This window comes from Euprymna scolopes, chromosome 32 (assembly GCF_053919585.1).
Source record: "Euprymna scolopes isolate OS-2025 chromosome 32, ASM5391958v1, whole genome shotgun sequence".
In the NCBI taxonomy this organism is placed as follows: domain Eukaryota; kingdom Metazoa; phylum Mollusca; class Cephalopoda; order Sepiida; family Sepiolidae; genus Euprymna; species Euprymna scolopes.
The window spans coordinates 7,849,771-7,868,236 of NC_136513.1; the positions used below are offsets into that span (position 1 = coordinate 7,849,771).

The following is an 18,466-nucleotide window of genomic DNA, read 5'->3' on the forward strand; positions in this document are numbered from 1 at the left end:
TTATAATAAATTAATGAAATATAAAATTTATAATAAAATAATGAAATATAAAATGTATAATAAATTAATGAAATATAAAATCCATAATTAATGAATGAAATATAAAATCCATAATTAATGAAATATAAAATTGATAATAAATTAATGAAATATAAAATTGATAATAAATTAATGAAATATAAAATTTATAATAAATTAATGAAATATAAAATCCATAATAAATTAATGAAATATAAAATCCATAATAAATTAATGAAATATAAAATCCATAATAAATTAATGAAATATAAAATTTATAATAAATTAATGAAATATAAAATTTATAATAAATTAATGAAATATAAAATTTATAATAAATTAATGAAATATAAAATTGATAATAAATTAATGAAATATAAAATTGATAATAAATTAATGAAATATAAAATTCATAATAAATTAATGAAATATAAAATTCATAAATTAACAAAATATAAAATTTATAATAAATTAATGAAATATAAAATTGATAATAAATTAATGAAATATAAAATTTATAATAAATTAATGAAATATAAAATTTATAATAAATCAATGAAATATAAAATTTATAATAAATTAATGAAATATAAAATTTATAATAAAATAATGAAATATAAAATGTATAATAAAATAATGAAATATAAAATTAATAAATTAATGAAATATAAAATTTATAATAAATTAATGAAATATAAAATCCATGATTAATGAAATATAAAATTTATAATAAATTAATGAAATATAAAATCCATAATAAATTAACGAAATATAAAATTTATAATAAATTAATGAAATATAAAATCCATAATAAATTAATGAAATATAAAATCCATAATAAATTAACGAAATATAAAATTTATAATAAATTAATGAAATATAAAATCCATAATAAATTAACGAAATATAAAATTTATAATAAATTAATGAAATATAAAATGCATAATAAATTAATGAAATATAAAATCCATAATAAATTAATGAAATATAAAATCCATAATAAATTAATGAAATATAAAATCCATAATAAATTAACGAAATATAAAATTTATAATAAATTAATGAAATATAAAATCCATAATAAATTAACGAAATATAAAATTTATAATAAATTAATGAAATATAAAATTTATAATAAATTAATGAAATATAAAATTTATAATAAATTAATGAAATATAAAATTTATAATAAATTAATGAAATATAAAATTTATTATAAATTAATGAAATATAAAATTTATTATAAATTAATGAAATATAAAATTTATAATAAATTAATGAAATATAAAATTTATAATAAATTAATGAAATATAAAATTTATAATAAAATAATGAAATATAAAATGTATAATAAATTAATGAAATATAAAATCCATAATTAATGAATGAAATATAAAATCCATAATTAATGAAATATAAAATTGATAATAAATTAATCAAATATAAAATCCATAATAAATTAATGAAATATAAAATTTATAATAAATTAATGAAATATAAATCCATAATAAATTAACGAAATATAAAATTTATAATAAAATAATGAAATATAAAATTTATAATAAATTAATGAAATATAAAATTGATAATAAATTAATGAAATATAAAATCCATAATAAATTAATGAAATATAAAATCCATAATAAATTAACAAAATATAAAATCGATAATAAATTAACGAAATATAAAATTGATAATAAAACCAAACTCCTCCGCCAATTTTGGGTCTACGCACTTGAAATTTTAGATATAGGTTCCTTGGACATGGATCTAACTTAATAACTTGATTTGAGCCCAAAACAATAAATTTTAATGGGTCATAATAGGGGTCAAAGTTAAAAAAAAAATTGACCTCTGCGGTCTCTTCCAAATTACTCAGACAATTTCTGGTCTAAATATTTGAAATTTTACATAAAGGGTATTCAGAGATAGGGCAAGCTGTTTCATCAGTTTGGGTTGAAAATTTTTAGTTACCAATATATAAATGTATGTATGTATGTCTGTTTGCATGTCTGCCTTAAACTTTCAAGATCAGTATCGTTTTAAAGTTCTATCTTTCATACGACAAATATCGAAAAATTGGCTAAAAACATTAATATCTACCCCTTCAACTAGGCACTTTTCTACGGGGGGGGGGGGCACTTTTTTCGTCGATATTTTTTAAAGTTATCCTCTCCTTTAGATTGTCTAGCCTTAATTTTAAAAAATGTTGCTTCCAGTTTGGCGGTGGTCGTAACAGCATAAACGTCAGGTTTTCTTCCCATTCTTTTCCTCCTTCGCGGTACGCATTCGAGCCTGCCTTCCTACTACCACTTTTTTTTTTTTGCTCAACATACACATCCAAACACCTGGGCATGCTGGGCTTAAATGCTAGTTGATAATAAAATGATGAAATATAAAATTCATAATGAAATATGAAATTTATAATTAATGAAATATAAAATTCATAGTAAAATAATGAAATATGAAATTTATAATTAATGAAATATAAAATTCATATTAAAATAATGAAATATGAAATCTATATTAAAATAATGAAATATGAAATCTATATTAAAATAATGAAATATGAAATCTATATCAAAATAATGAAATATGAAATCTATATTAAAATAATGAAATATAAAATTGATAATAAAATGATGAAATATAAAATTCATAATAAAATAATGAAATATGAAATTTATATTAAAATAATGAAATATAAAATTTATAATAAAATGATCAAATATAAAATCCATAATAAAATTATGAAATATAAAATTAATAATGAAATATGAAATTCATAATTAATGAAATATAAAATCCATAATAAAATAATTAAATATAAAATCCATAACAAAACAATAAAATATAAATCCACAATCATTGGCAATTATTTAGTAAAAGTTCTACATCCAGTTAAGCATGACTCACTCACTATGCAAAATTTATTGCCTGTCCAGGATTCTACAGGTACAGCTACAGGATACTACACCCCGGTTATGCATATATATGCAAATGTGAAGAAGCTTTCGTAACTTTCCGCAGGCAACTTTGCACCAATGGATTGTGCATGCCTTACAAGTTCCTTCTAAACATTGACTATCTCCAAGGTACAGAACAACTCAACACCATCCAACTTTCATTAATTTATCATGATATCGTTTTGTAGCATTCTATCTATTACACGAGCCATGCCAAAACATTAAAAAACAACAATAGGAGGAATCCTTGACGAATCGACTTTTATTTTACTGCATTTTTTGTGAATCCACATTGTGCAACCCTCGTATCTAATTGATAGAGGGGTGCGCAGTTGCTTGCAAGTATAAACAAATAAAATAAAACAAAACATAAAAAAAACAAACTCCGACACATTCTGCAAATATCAGTTGCACTCTGGGTGTGTGTGTGACATGAGTGTCCCTCTAAATGTTAGGTCCTAGATATGACCTTAAACTATATCTGATGGTGAGGCCCCAGCTTGCGGGCTTTGGGGAGTGTGGAGCCACCCTTTAATTGCCATTGCTCCCAGGTCCACTGACCCGGAGTGGTAGTACCTGTTAGGGTCCCAACTATGAGTTAAATAGAAACTGACTTGAAAAAAAAAAATATATATATATATATATATATTCTATGAAAATTTTTTCTTCAAAATCACTGGATTCGGCATTAAATAACCTGAAAAGGGTTGATATGCCGTAAAACAAAAACAACCAAACCAAACCAAACCAAACCAAATCTAAATGCTAAGGTCCACATCTACACGGTTTGTCATGGTTCCGTTGCTTCCAGTTGACGTCAGCTCATGTTGATCTTGTAAAGCTCTCTTGATCTGGCCCAAGCCAAAATCTGTGTTCTACTGTGTCCAACTAGAAATTTTCATCAACTGTTGCAAACCTCAGACCATCTGCAACTGTCCACAACTGTTGTAAAACTCACTGACCCTTCTAAGACAAACTCTTACTATAATGACCTTCTTTGTCCCAAACATCACCACCCCTTTAGCAACGATCTACCTCAGCTTCTTTTGCCTTCTTTGGTGAACAACTTCCTAGCCATTGTCCTTCCATCAACCCCATTTCCTATACCTTTATTCATCTAATAAACTTATTTCCTCCTTTTTTTTGTTATACGTTTTCCTATTTCCTTGTTAAGGGTGTGGGGAATGTCAACAGTATCACGTCTATAATCACACTCAAAATCACTTACCTGAGCTTTTTGTAATTCTTGCATCCGTTTTTCATGATCCTTCTTCACATTTTCCAACTTTTTCACAGCCATTTTTTCCTGAATTCATAACACAAAACATGTATTAACATGCACGTTAAGATAATCATTACTGAAAACAAAAATACATATTTTAATATTGTCAGAACAAATATTAAATGAACAACCCATTCGCATATCGTCTTTTGTAAGTGAGAAAAAATTTCACACAGAACTAATTCTACTTTCTAAGTAAATGTCACTCTGTCCCAAAAAGAACAACAAGTCTAAAACTTTGTAAGTAATGGTCATCGCAGATATTATATCAGAGTTCTCCTTCACCTAGTAGCCTGCCTTAATGAAGGCTGCAGGGCACATCTCTACCGTCCTCTAAAACATCAATCTGACCATTTGTAAGTCCAGTTGTTTGTTTGGGTGAATAAAAAAGAAAAGGAATGGATCAAGTAGATTTGAAGCACCCCAGAATGAGCAACAACCGAAAGACACGCATAAATACATTTGTTTTACCTGTTGCAATATTTTCATATCAATCTTCTGCGTTTCCAACTTGGAGTAGAACTCATCAACTGCCTAAAAAAACAAAAGCAAGGATTATTTTTTAATTAACTAAGTCACACAATAGTAAAAAAAAAATGCATATCAGTGCATGCTTGTATTTGTGATGTGCATCATCATCATTTCAATGTCCAGTTTACATGTTGGACACCTTCAAGAAATCGACTTCCAAAGTAACCTATTTTTGCCTAGCTCTTTATTTATACCTTTTTCTCTCTTAAAGTCCATTTGTATCACTTCATCCCGTTTTCTTTGGTCTACTCCTGTCAACTCACTCTGGTATCTAAACTGTTCTACATCTACTAACCCGCCATACCATCACAATCTTCTGTTTTGCCCACATCTCCTCATACTGTTCAGAATTAAACTTCCTATGAGGTCATCAGAACTGACGTAGATAGACTCATAGATAAACTCGCATTACACACCCATCATATCATCTCATATTATTTCTTTCCATGCAACGTATGTCTTCAACCCTCATTGGTCACATTTTTATACATCATCACACTGCATACACGTCAGACAAATTCTTCCTTTGGTTGACAGTGGTAACACTCTGCTAGTTAGTAATAACAGAAATTCTCTGAATTTACCCCATCTATTTATAATTCTTGCAATCCCATCTATTTATAATTCTTGAAATCCCATCTATTTATCATTCTTGCAATCCAATCTATTTATAATTCTTGCAATCCCATCTATTTATAATTCTTGCAACCCCACCTATTTATAATTCTAGCAATCCCATCTATTTATAATTCTAGCAATCCCATCTATTTATAATTCTAGCAATCCCATCTATTTATAATTCTTGCAATCCCATCTATTTATCATTCTTGCAATCCCATCTATTTATAATTCTTGCAATCCCATCTATTTATAATTCTTGCAATCCCATCTATTTATAATTCTAGCAATCCCATCTATTTATAATTCTTGCAATCCCATCTATTTATAATTCTAGCAATCCCATCTATTTATAATTCTTGCAATCCCATCTATTTATAATTCTTGCAATCCCATCTATTTATAATTCTAGCAATCCCATCTATTTATCATTCTTGCAATCCCATCTATTTATCATTCTTGCAATCCCATCTATTTATAATTCTTGCAATCCCATCTATTTATCATTCTTGCAATCCCATCTATTTATCATTCTTGCAATCCCATCTATTTATCATTCTTGCAATCCCATCTATGTATTATTCTTGCAATCCCATCTATTTATAATTCTTGCAATCCCATCTATTTATCATTCTTGCAATCCCATCTATTTATAATTCTTGCAATCCCATCTATTTATCATTCTTGCAATCCCATCTATTTATAATTCTAGCAATCCCATCTATTTATAATTGTTGCAATCCCATCTATTTATCATTCTTGCAATCCTATCTATTTATCATTCTTGCAATCCCATCTATTTATCATTCTTGCAATCACATCTATTTATTATTCTTGCAATCCCATCTATTTATAATTCTAGCAATCCCATCTATTTATAATTCTTGCAATCCCATCTATTTATCATTCTTGCAATCCCATCTATTTATAATTCTAGCAATCCCATCTATTTATAATTCTTGCAATCACATCTATTTATTATTCTTGCAATCCCATCTATTTATTATTCTTGCAATCCCATCTATTTATAATTCTTGCAATCCCATCTATTTATAATTCTTGCAATCCAATTTATTTATAATTCTTGCAATCCCATCTATTTATCATTCTTGCAATCCCATCTATTTATCATTCTTGCAATCCCATCTATTTATCATTCTTGCAATCCCATCTATTTATCATTCTTGCAATCCCATCTATTTATCATTCTTGCAATCCCATCTATTTATAATTCTTGCAATCCCATCTATTTATAATTCTTGCAATCCCATCTATTTATAATTCTTGCAATCCCATCTATTTATAATTCTTGCAATCCCATCTATTTATAATTCTTGCAATCCCATCTATTCATAATTCTTGCAATCACATCTATTTATTATTCTTGCAATCCCATCTATTTATAATTCTTGCAATCTCATCTATTTATCATTCTTGCAATCCCATCTATTTATCATTCTTGCAATCCCATCTATTTATAATTCTTGCAATCCCATCTATTTATAATTCTTGCAATCCCATCTATTTATAATTCTAGCAATCCCATCTATTTATCATTCTTGCAATCCCATCTATTTATCATTCTTGCAATCCCATCTATTTATAATTCTTGCAATCCCATCTATTTATAATTCTTGCAATCCCATCTATTTATCATTCTTGCAATCCCATCTATTTATAATTCTAGCAATCCCATCTATTTATCATTCTTGCAATCCCATCTATTTATCATTCTTGCAATCCCATCTATTTATAATTCTTGCAATCCCATCTATTTATCATTCTTGCAATCCCATCTATTTATCATTCTTGCAATCCCATCTATTTATCATTCTTGCAATCCCATCTATGTATTATTCTTGCAATCCCATCTATTTATAATTCTTGCAATCCCATCTATTTATAATTCTTGCAATCCCATCTATTTATAATTCTTGCAATCCCATCTATTTATAATTCTTGCAATCCCATCTATTTATCATTCTTGCAATCCCATCAATTTATCATTCTTGCAATCCCATCTATTTATTATTCTTGCAATCCCATCTATGTATAATTCTTGCAATCCCATCTATTTATAATTCTAGCAATCCCATCTATTTATAATTCTTGCAATCCCATCTATTTATCATTCTTGCAATCCCATCTATTTATAATTCTTGCAATCCCATCTATTTATAATTCTTGCAATCCCATCTATTTATCATTCTTGCAATCCCATCTATTTATAATTCTAGCAATCCCATCTATTTATCATTCTTGCAATCCCATCTATTTATCATTCTTGCAATCCCATCTATTTATCATTCTTGCAATCCCATCTATTTATCATTCTTGCAATCCCATCTATTTATCATTCTTGCAATCCCATCTATGTATTATTCTTGCAATCCCATCTATTTATAATTCTTGCAATCCCATCTATTTATAATTCTTGCAATCCCATCTATTTATAATTCTTGCAATCCCATCTATTTATCATTCTTGCAATCCCATCTATTTATAATTCTAGCAATCCCATCTATTTATAATTGTTGCAATCCCATCTATTTATCATTCTTGCAATCCCATCTATTTATCATTCTTGCAATCCCATCTATTTATCATTCTTGCAATCACATCTATTTATTATTCTTGCAATCCCATCTATTTATAATTCTAGCAATCCCATCTATTTATAATTCTTGCAATCCCATCTATTTATCATTCTTGCAATCCCATCTATTTATCATTCTTGCAATCCCATCTATTTATAATTCTAGCAATCCCATCTATTTATAATTCTTGCAATCACATCTATTTATTATTCTTGCAATCCCATCTATTTATTATTCTTGCAATCCCATCTATTTATAATTCGTGCAATCCCATCTATTTATAATTCTTGCAATCCAATTTATTTATAATTCTTGCAATCCCATCTATTTATCATTCTTGCAATCCCATCTATTTATCATTCTTGCAATCCCATCTATTTGTCATTCTTGCAATCCCATCTATTTATCATTCTTGCAATCCCATCTATTTATAATTCTTGCAATCCCATCTATTTATAATTCTTGCAATCCCATCTATTTATAATTCTTGCAATCCCATCTATTTATAATTCTTGCAATCCCATCTATTTATCATTCTTGCAATCCCATCTATTTATAATTCTTGCAATCCCATCTATTCATAATTCTTGCAATCACATCTATTTATTATTCTTGCAATCCCATCTATTTATAATTCTTGCAATCCCATCTATTTATCATTCTTGCAATCCCATCTATTTATCATTCTTGCAATCCCATCTATTTATAATTCTTGCAATCCCATCTATTTATAATTCTTGCAATCCCATCTATTTATAATTCTAGCAATCCCATCTATTTATCATTCTTGCAATCCCATCTATTTATCATTCTTGCAATCCCATCTATTTATCATTCTTGCAATCCCATCTATTTATAATTCTTGCAATCCCATCTATTTATAATTCTTGCAATCCCATCTATTTATCATTCTTGCAATCCCATCTATTTATAATTCTAGCAATCCCATCTATTTATCATTCTTGCAATCCCATCTATTTATCATTCTTGCAATCCCATCTATTTATAATTCTTGCAATCCCATCTATTTATCATTCTTGCAATCCCATCTATTTATCATTCTTGCAATCCCATCTATTTATCATTCTTGCAATCCCATCTATTTATCATTCTTGCAATCCCATCTATGTATTATTCTTGCAATCCCATCTATTTATAATTCTTGCAATCCCATCTATTTATCATTCTTGCAATCACATCTATTTATTATTCTTGCAATCCCATCTATTTATCATTCTTGCAATCCCATCTATTTATCATTCTTGCAATCCCATCTATTTATAATTCTAGCAATCCCATCTATTTATAATTCTTGCAATCACATCTATTTATTATTCTTGCAATCCCATCTATTTATAATTCTTGCAATCCCATCTATTTATAATTCTTGCAATCCCATCTATTTATAATTCTTGCAATCCAATTTATTTATAATTCTTGCAATCCCATCTATTTATCATTCTTGCAATCCCATCTATTTATAATTCTTGCAATCCCATCTATTTATAATTCTTGCAATCCCATCTATTTATAATTCTTGCAATCCCATCTATTTATAATTCTTGCAATCCCATCTATTTATAATTCTTGCAATCCCATCTATTTATAATTCTTGCAATCCCATCTATTTATCATTCTTGCAATCCCATCTATTTATAATTCTTGCAATCCCATCTATTTATAATTCTTGCAATCCCATCTATTTATAATTCTTGCAATCCCATCTATTTATCATTCTTGCAATCCCATCTATTTATAATTCTAGCAATCCCATCTATTTATCATTCTTGCAATCCCATCTATTTATCATTCTTGCAATCCCATCTATTTATAATTCTTGCAATCCCATCTATTTATCATTCTTGCAATCCCATCTATGTATTATTCTTGCAATCCCATCTATTTATAATTCTTGCAATCCCATCTATTTATAATTCTTGCAATCCCATCTATTTATAATTCTTGCAATCCCATCTATTTATCATTCTTGCAATCCCATCTATTTATAATTCTAGCAATCCCATCTATTTATAATTGTTGCAATCCCATCTATTTATCATTCTTGCAATCCCATCTATTTATCATTCTTGCAATCCCATCTATTTATCATTCTTGCAATCACATCTATTTATTATTCTTGCAATCCCATCTATTTATAATTCTAGCAATCCCATCTATTTATAATTCTTGCAATCCCATCTATTTATCATTCTTGCAATCCCATCTATTTATAATTCTAGCAATCCCATCTATTTATAATTCTAGCAATCACATCTATTTATTATTCTTGCAATCCCATCTATTTATAATTCTTGCAATCCCATCTATTTATAATTCTTGCAATCCAATTTATTTATAATTCTTGCAATCCCATCTATTTATCATTCTTGCAATCCCATCTATTTATCATTCTTGCAATCCCATCTATTTATCATTCTTGCAATCCCATCTATTTATAATTCTTGCAATCCCATCTATTTATAATTCTTGCAATCCCATCTATTTATCATTCTCGCAATCCCATCTATTTATCATTCTTGCAATCCCATCTATTTATAATTCTAGCAATCCCATCTATTTATAATTCTTGCAATCACATCTATTTATTATTCTTGCAATCCCATCTATTTATAATTCTTGCAATCCCATCTATTTATAATTCTTGCAATCCCATTTATTTATAATTCTTGCAATCCCATCTATTTATAATTCTTGCAATCCCATCTATTTATAATTCTAACAATCCCATCTATTTATAATTCTTGCAATCCCATCTATTTATAATTCTAGCAATCCCATCTATTTATAATTCTAGCAATCCCATCTATTTATAATTCTTGCAATCCCATCTATTTATAATTCTTGCAATCCCATCTATTTATCATTCTTGCAATCCCATCTATTTATAATTCTTGCAATCCCATCTATTTATAATTGTTGCAATCCCATCTATTTATCATTCTTGCAATCCCATCTATTTATCATTCTTGCAATCCCATCTATTTATAATTCTTGCAATCCCATCTATTTATAATTCTTGCAATCCCATTTATTTATAATTCTTGCAATCCCATCTATTTATAATTCTAACAATCCCATCTATTTATAATTCTTGCAATCCCATCTATTTATAATTCTAGCAATCCCATCTATTTATCATTCTTGCAATCCCATCTATTTATAATTCTTGCAATCCCATCTATTTATAATTCTTGCAATCCCATCTATTTATCATTCTTGCAATCCCATCTATTTATAATTCTTGCAATCCCATCTATTTATAATTCTAGCAATCCCATCTATTTATAATTCTTGCAATCCCATCTATTTATAATTCTTGCAATCCCATCTATTTATAATTCTTGAAATCCCATCTATTTATAATTCTTGCAATCCCATCTATTTATAATTCTTGCAATCCGATCTATTTATAATTCTGTCAATCCCATCTATTTATAATTCTTGTAATCCCATCTATTTATAATTCTTGCAATCCCATCTATTTATCATTCTTGCAATCCCATCTATTTATCATTCTTGCAATCCCATCTATTTATAATTCTTGCAATCCCATCTATTTATAATTCTTGCAATCCCATCTATTTATAATTCTTGCAATCCCATCTATTTATAATTCTAGCAATCCCATCTATTTATAATTCTTGCAATCCCATCTATTTATAATTCTAGCAATCCCATCTATTTATAATTCTTGCAATCCCATCTATTTATAATTCTAGCAATCCCATCTATTTATAATTCTTGCAATCCCATCTATTTATAATTCTTGCAATCCCATCTATTTATAATTCTTGCAATCCCATCTATTTATAATTCTAGCAATCCCATCTATTTATAATTCTTGCAATCCCATCTATTTATAATTCTTGCAATCCCATCTATTTATAATTCTAGCAATCCCATCTATTTATAATTCTTGCAATCCCATCTATTTATAATTCTTGCAATCCCATCTATTTATAATTCTAGCAATCCCATCTATTTATAATTCTTGCAATCCCATCTATTTATAATTCTAGCAATCCCATCTATTTATAATTCTTGCAATCCCATCTATTTATAATTCTAGCAATCCCATCTATTTATAATTCTTGCAATCCCATCTATTTATAATTCTAGCAATCCCATCTATTTATAATTCTTGCAATCCCATCTATTTATAATTCTTGCAATCCCATCTATTTATAATTCTTGCAATCCCATCTATTTATAATTCTTGCAATCCCATCTATTTATAATTCTAGCAATCCCATCTATTTATAATTCTTGCAATCCCATCTATTTATAATTCTTGCAATCCCATCTATTTATAATTCTAGCAATCCCATCTATTTATAATTCTTGCAATCCCATCTATTTATAATTCTTGCAATCCCATCTATTTATAATTCTTGCAATCCCATCTATTTATAATTCTAGCAATCCCATCTATTTATAATTCTTGCAATCCCATCTATTTATAATTCTAGCAATCCCATCTATTTATAATTCTTGCAATCCCATCTATTTATAATTCTTGCAATCCCATCTATTTATAATTCTTGCAATCCCATCTATTTATAATTCTTGCAATCCCATCTATTTATAATTCTTGCAATCCCATCTATTTATAATTCTTGCAATCCCACCTATTTATAATTCTTGCAATCACACTAACACTTGCTTCACTCCATGCTCCAATGGTAACAAAACTTAACCTCGATAGCTTAATCATCCTGATATGCTTTATCTACATCTGAGTTCTCATCCATCTTCATCATTTTACATTTCTTGTTCACAAACTGGTTATCACTTTCTCGATTCATCAGTAATTCCACTGCATTTTTTGTCTACCAAATGCTTACACACTATTCCAATCTTTTTTTTTTTTTTGATTTCCTTTAATTATTGTTGCAATATTTTTATATAAAATAAGGATAGGATTAAACAAAATTGGAAGGTTCTATTTATAGACACTGGCAATAGGAACTGACTAATCAAATGGAGCCATGTTCTGTTAGTAACCAATCAGAAACAAGAATTGCTCCATCAAAATATTGGATCTTTTAGAATTTGCGCACTTAATTTTTCGTTTCCAAATGAGAAAGCTCTTTGTCTGCAAAAATTTCAAGTTCAAGACTTATACAGATCAGCCACCTATCAAATTTTAAATCCAAAATTAATTAGTAAAAAAAAAGAAAAAACAATTCTTTTTTATTAGCATCTAAAAGAGTGTTTTTAAAACAGTTTGTTCTATATTCTTAATTTTCCAAGATGCTTCTAAAAGCCAAGATATTTTCAACTTCATAAAATAATATATTTTTATAACACTAAAAACAAATTCAAAACAATGAAACAATAACATTTTATTATTTCGTGCAAAAAAAATAAATAATGTAAATTTTTTATCTGACACTGTTTGCTGCGGACTTTGAATCACCTTTTCTTCGGATTCGCCACATCATCATTTGATATTCAGTTTCAGTTATTTTTTTTGTTTTTTTTTTAGATGAATATTGACAGTTTGGGATATTTAGATTACGAAAGATTTGAATAACACTTGATCCTTTTGTGCTTGGCAACTAACAGCTTCACTACCAGATCCAGTACTATACCATCATGAGGAGGATGGTTGGTTTTTAACAGCATATTTACCCTGTTAGGTCATTTAATATCAAATATTCTTATGTGTAGTTTATTTGCTGTAGTATTAGGTCATATGGTGTTTTGTTTTGATGTATAATAGGAGAAATAGTTGAAAGGTGAAAGGAGATTTTTGTGTTTTTCAAATTTTCTTGCAAAGTTTTGTGACTTTCAGAAAATTGAATGCTTTGTTTACATGAATTTTGTTAAACAAACAAACAACAAAAGTTGCTTGGCAACTAACAGCTTCACTACCAGATCCAGTACTATACCATCATGAGGAGGATGGTTGGTTTTTAACAGCATATTTACCCTGTTAGGTCATTTAATATCAAATATTCTTATGTGTAGTTTATTTGCTGTAGTATTAGGTCATATGGTGTTTTGTTTTGATGTATAATAGGAGAAATAGTTGAAAGGTGAAAGGAGATTTTTGTGTTTTTCAAATTTTCTTGCAAAGTTTTGTGACTTTCAGAAAATTGAATGCTTTGTTTACATGAATTTTGTTAAACAGATCCTCTGTATTATCTGTTTGTCGGTATTTTAAAGTTTCAGTCGCCACTTCTAGACTGTTTTTCTGAAGTGGCAGGGCTCCTCCATCAGAAGGTGGGCTAGGACAACAGCATATTCTTCTCCTTGTTTTGACTCTCAAGTGTGTATCCGCTTATATCTTATATGTTTTTATATAGAGTGATGTGGTTATCGGTTGATTAACTATGTCGAATATATACTCAAGGGTCAAAACAATGAAAAGAATATGCTGTTGTTATAGCCCTAGTGATGTAGCAGTGGTATCATCCACCCAATAATGTTATCAAGCCAAATTCCCTTCTTGGCCTGCTTTCCTCAATGGTTTAGTGATTTTCACTGTGGTTTACATCCCGAGGATATATGCTACACATTCTATGGTCCATCGACCCATGCTGTTGAAGAAAATAAAGCAGAACAAGAATTCAATTACTTTGGAAAAACAAATTTTTTTTTTTAAAAAAAGCATATCATCTTGGTTGATATTTTTACATTCACTCAATATTGTAACAGAGCGCGAACATGCATATGGCAGCTGCATGCAAATGATCGAGCCATGTGCGAGGTGACATCACGGCAAGGAAAAAGGAAAAAGATTATTAAAAAAGAATGTGCGTGTAGACCAATGATCACGTTAGAGAAAGGACAGAGATAGACATGTTACACACATGGCCCAAGAGTGACAGGTTTGAACAAGAGACATGGCATTATTCTGGAAAGTATCTGGAAATAAATGTCTGTTATTTTAATGGCAAACAGTGAGTCCAGTTATTGTTTGTCTTGGTTTCCATTGCAACTGTCTGCATACAATGTGGGTCCCAAGTGTGGGCATGTAACGACTACATTGCAATATAATCTTTGACTTTCTCCAGGTGTATCTTTTCAAACCTGAGAACAGTCTAGTCGAACACATAGAACAGTTATGACCTTGAAGGGCTGATAATAATTTATACAACAAGGTGGTATACTTACTAGAGTGAATTTACAAAAGTACAAAATTATTCATTCATTTCATATGAATCCGATAATTATTGTTGGCATTCGTTTTCCTGCTATCTTTCTAGGTATAGGAGGGACCACGTGAAGGTTGCCAACATCTCTAAATGAAAGTGTTTTTTTGAAAAAAACTAGATTCAAACTTAACATACCCAGGTTGTCAGTCCATGTCATTAACCACTTAGTCACCATCAACTTCCCAGAAAATCTGTGTCTGATACTGTGGCTTTGACTGCCACCAATGACTTCTATGTAACTTAGTAATAATTTCATTCAAAGTCTCTGGATGTGTCAATCTATATCCAAAATAAGGTAGCTCAACATCACACCATAACAAGAACCTATACAGAACTTCAAACTAAAGCGATTATTTTGTCTATGGAGGTAGATTATTCTCATTCCATCAGTCATGATTGGATAGAAACATGAATTAATTTTTCATGTTTTTCGTAGTGATTATCATCTGTAGTACCCATAAAGGCATTGATTAACAATTAGTTCTAAGCAACAGTCTTATATGTGTGTGAGGGGGGAGGGGGGGGGCAATAATGAGTTAGAATAATAACTGGCTTTGAAACACAAGCAAACTCAAGCTCCATGGATAATCCAATGGGTCACTCTGATGAAAACAAAAAATATAAATACCTTGTCAAACATTTCAACTTCAATGTAAGGCTTCTTTGCATATTGCAAGAAAAGGTACGGATGAAATTCATCGTATCTGTAAAAGAAATGAACATTTTTTGTCGTCTTGTGATTCGATTATGATTTCTTTTTCAAATTTATTGAGCCTGTTTAAGCAAATCTCTTACTTAAATAAATTATCTGAGTTCAAAAAAATTATTTTTAAATTAAACGCTTCAATGTAACTTTGAGTATTGTTGTTTGGTTGGTTGGTTGATTGTTTTTGTTTTACGGCATATCAACCCTTTTCAGGTTATTTAATGCCGAATCCAGTGATTTTGAAGAAAAGTTTTTAATTGAGTATATTTGGGTTTTTTAAGTCGGTTTTTATTTAACCCATAGTTGGGACCCTAACAGGTACTACCAGTCTAGGTCAGAGTGAACCTGGGTGCAATGGCAATTAAAGGATGGCGCCACATACTCCAAAGCTTGCAAGCTGGGGCCTCACCATTGGATATAGTTTAAGGTCATATCCAGGACCTCTTGTTTAGTGGGTGAAAAGGAAATGTTCAGTAATAGTTTTAATCCACAGTGAAATGAAGTATTGTGTAAACTAGCAGGATCCATGTACCAGCATTGCCCAGTGGAAGTCTGATCCAAAGAAGCCGCCTCCCCTAAGACCAAAATTACACATGATTATCTAGTGCATTATCATATGCGAGTCACATAAACAGTTAAGAAAATATTAACACTGATCGATGGTGGCAGTTGCTAGTGGTAACCACTGTTTGCTCTAGAAAAATTGCAAGTCCTGGCATCAGTGACCAAAATAAAAGCATCTGGCTCCTACTGTCAAGCATTGTTTGGTAGTGGCAGCTAGCGAAATCCACTGGCTGTCATTGTTGGCACTGGTGGTTAATGATGATTATTGGTGCTTTATGGCCGATACTTGCTGTTACATGATCACCATAGTGTTTGCTGTATTCATGTAGATGTTATAGCGTAACAAACATTTTGTACGTATGCATAATACAGACCATGCTATATTTTACATGTTCAAGTAAAATCAAAGTGCATACAGTAGGTATGACGATGAACAGAAGAAAACAAAAGAAAAAGTTTGTTTTCTAAAAACACTAGCACGGCTACCCAATGTTGCCCGTGGTAAAATAGTTAACTATTTCCATTAAAACTTCTATCTTTCTATCTCTCTCTATCAGCATCTCTTATCTTTTTCCCACGTTTTACCCCTTCCTCTCTCCAACCCCATCTTTTCCCCTTACTCAGCCCATTGCTCTCTAGCTGGACATACACACAGACAACTTTCCTTTACATAATAGATTCCTCAAAGCATTTTCATTCTAAATTAATACATAATAGCACTGAAAATCCTACACCCCCCCCCCGACAAAACTTAGCCCAGGTGACACCCAGAGAATAATTTTTTTCTAAATTTTAGATATTATTCATCCAAGGCAAAACTGATCAAAAATATACTAACTTTGTAGGTATTTGTTTTGTAGTTTTTGATTTTTAGCTGGATGTACAAACATACAGACAACTGCCCTTCTTATAATAGTTTTAGCGAAGTACACAAACATACATTCACACTAACAGACAACTGCCTTTTATATAATAGATATTTAAGAAAGAGAGAGAGACAATGGATGTGTACATCTTTTAAAAAGAAATAATTGGCTTTAATTAAAAAGGAATCATAAACCTTGGTATTAATGTCTGTTAGTTTATTTTCAATCATAGACATATGCCCATTTATACAAACTTCCATCTTTGTTTTTCAGCCAATAATCAGCAACACGCAAGGGAGATCACTCCAAAAACTTAACACAAAGAACAAAATTCTCATCTTAATATAACAAAAGACAACAAAGTCGACTGAAGAAATAAAAAGATTACGATAATTAGTGTGTGGCGTAAATAACAGCAATAAAAATGATAACATGAAATTTGGTTATATAAAATGAAAAGGCGGTAACTGTGCAGGTGAGCATTGTCTGAAGATAGCGGTTTCAATCCTACCCAAAGAGGGCCAGAGGCTTAGTTGACCAAAATATGGTGAGATGAAAAACAACTATGGAAAGCAGTAATTGCTGAGAATGCAGTTAGGAGATTCAGAGTTCCTAGCCCGTCGCGGTTACCACCTGATGAAGGCCAGAGGAATAGTTGGCCGAAACATTGTGAAACAACTAAAAGATGAGGATAATAGTCCACAATAAATAAATGGATAAATAATACTCATCTCAATAAACATTCCAGTTAATTAAAAAATAAAAGAAAATCTTACGTTAAAAGTTCTGTATCTCCTTCGTTTTTAGTGACAGGTCTCACATCCCTTTTCTGAATGATGTAACCCTGAAAAATATTTTCAAACAAAAACAAAAATAAGTAATATAACAAAATAAAATGTGTAAAATCTTTGGTGATATTTAATTATCAGTGCTTGTTTACATTACGGATCTTTGAAACCAACGCATTTCAGGTGAAAACATCATTATGTACTTACATACTTGCCAGTAGAAAAAATAATTATAAGTAAAAATAGATAGAATGTGTCAAATTATCAGGTAATCGTGTATGTTTTAATGTGGAAATGTTGTGCAACCAATTCTGTATGACAAACAAGTGTAGCATGGTGCATATGA

The 18,466-nt window shown here is 29.4% G+C and overlaps 1 protein-coding gene across 1 annotated transcript in view; it reads right to left on the reverse strand.

The window, feature by feature from the left end:
- The window catches only part of LOC145256202 (ribosome quality control complex subunit NEMF-like), a 121,736-nt gene that overhangs the window by 80,191 nt on the left and 23,079 nt on the right, over window positions 1–18,466 (reverse strand). The window contains exons 9-12 of the mRNA XM_080114815.1: window positions 18,109–18,176; window positions 15,825–15,900; window positions 4,738–4,800; window positions 4,213–4,290 (exon numbers count right to left, since the gene is read on the reverse strand). Of these exons, the coding sequence (XP_079970941.1) occupies window positions 4,213–4,290; window positions 4,738–4,800; window positions 15,825–15,900; window positions 18,109–18,176 (285 nt within the window). The remainder of the gene's footprint in view (window positions 1–4,212; window positions 4,291–4,737; window positions 4,801–15,824; window positions 15,901–18,108; window positions 18,177–18,466) is intronic.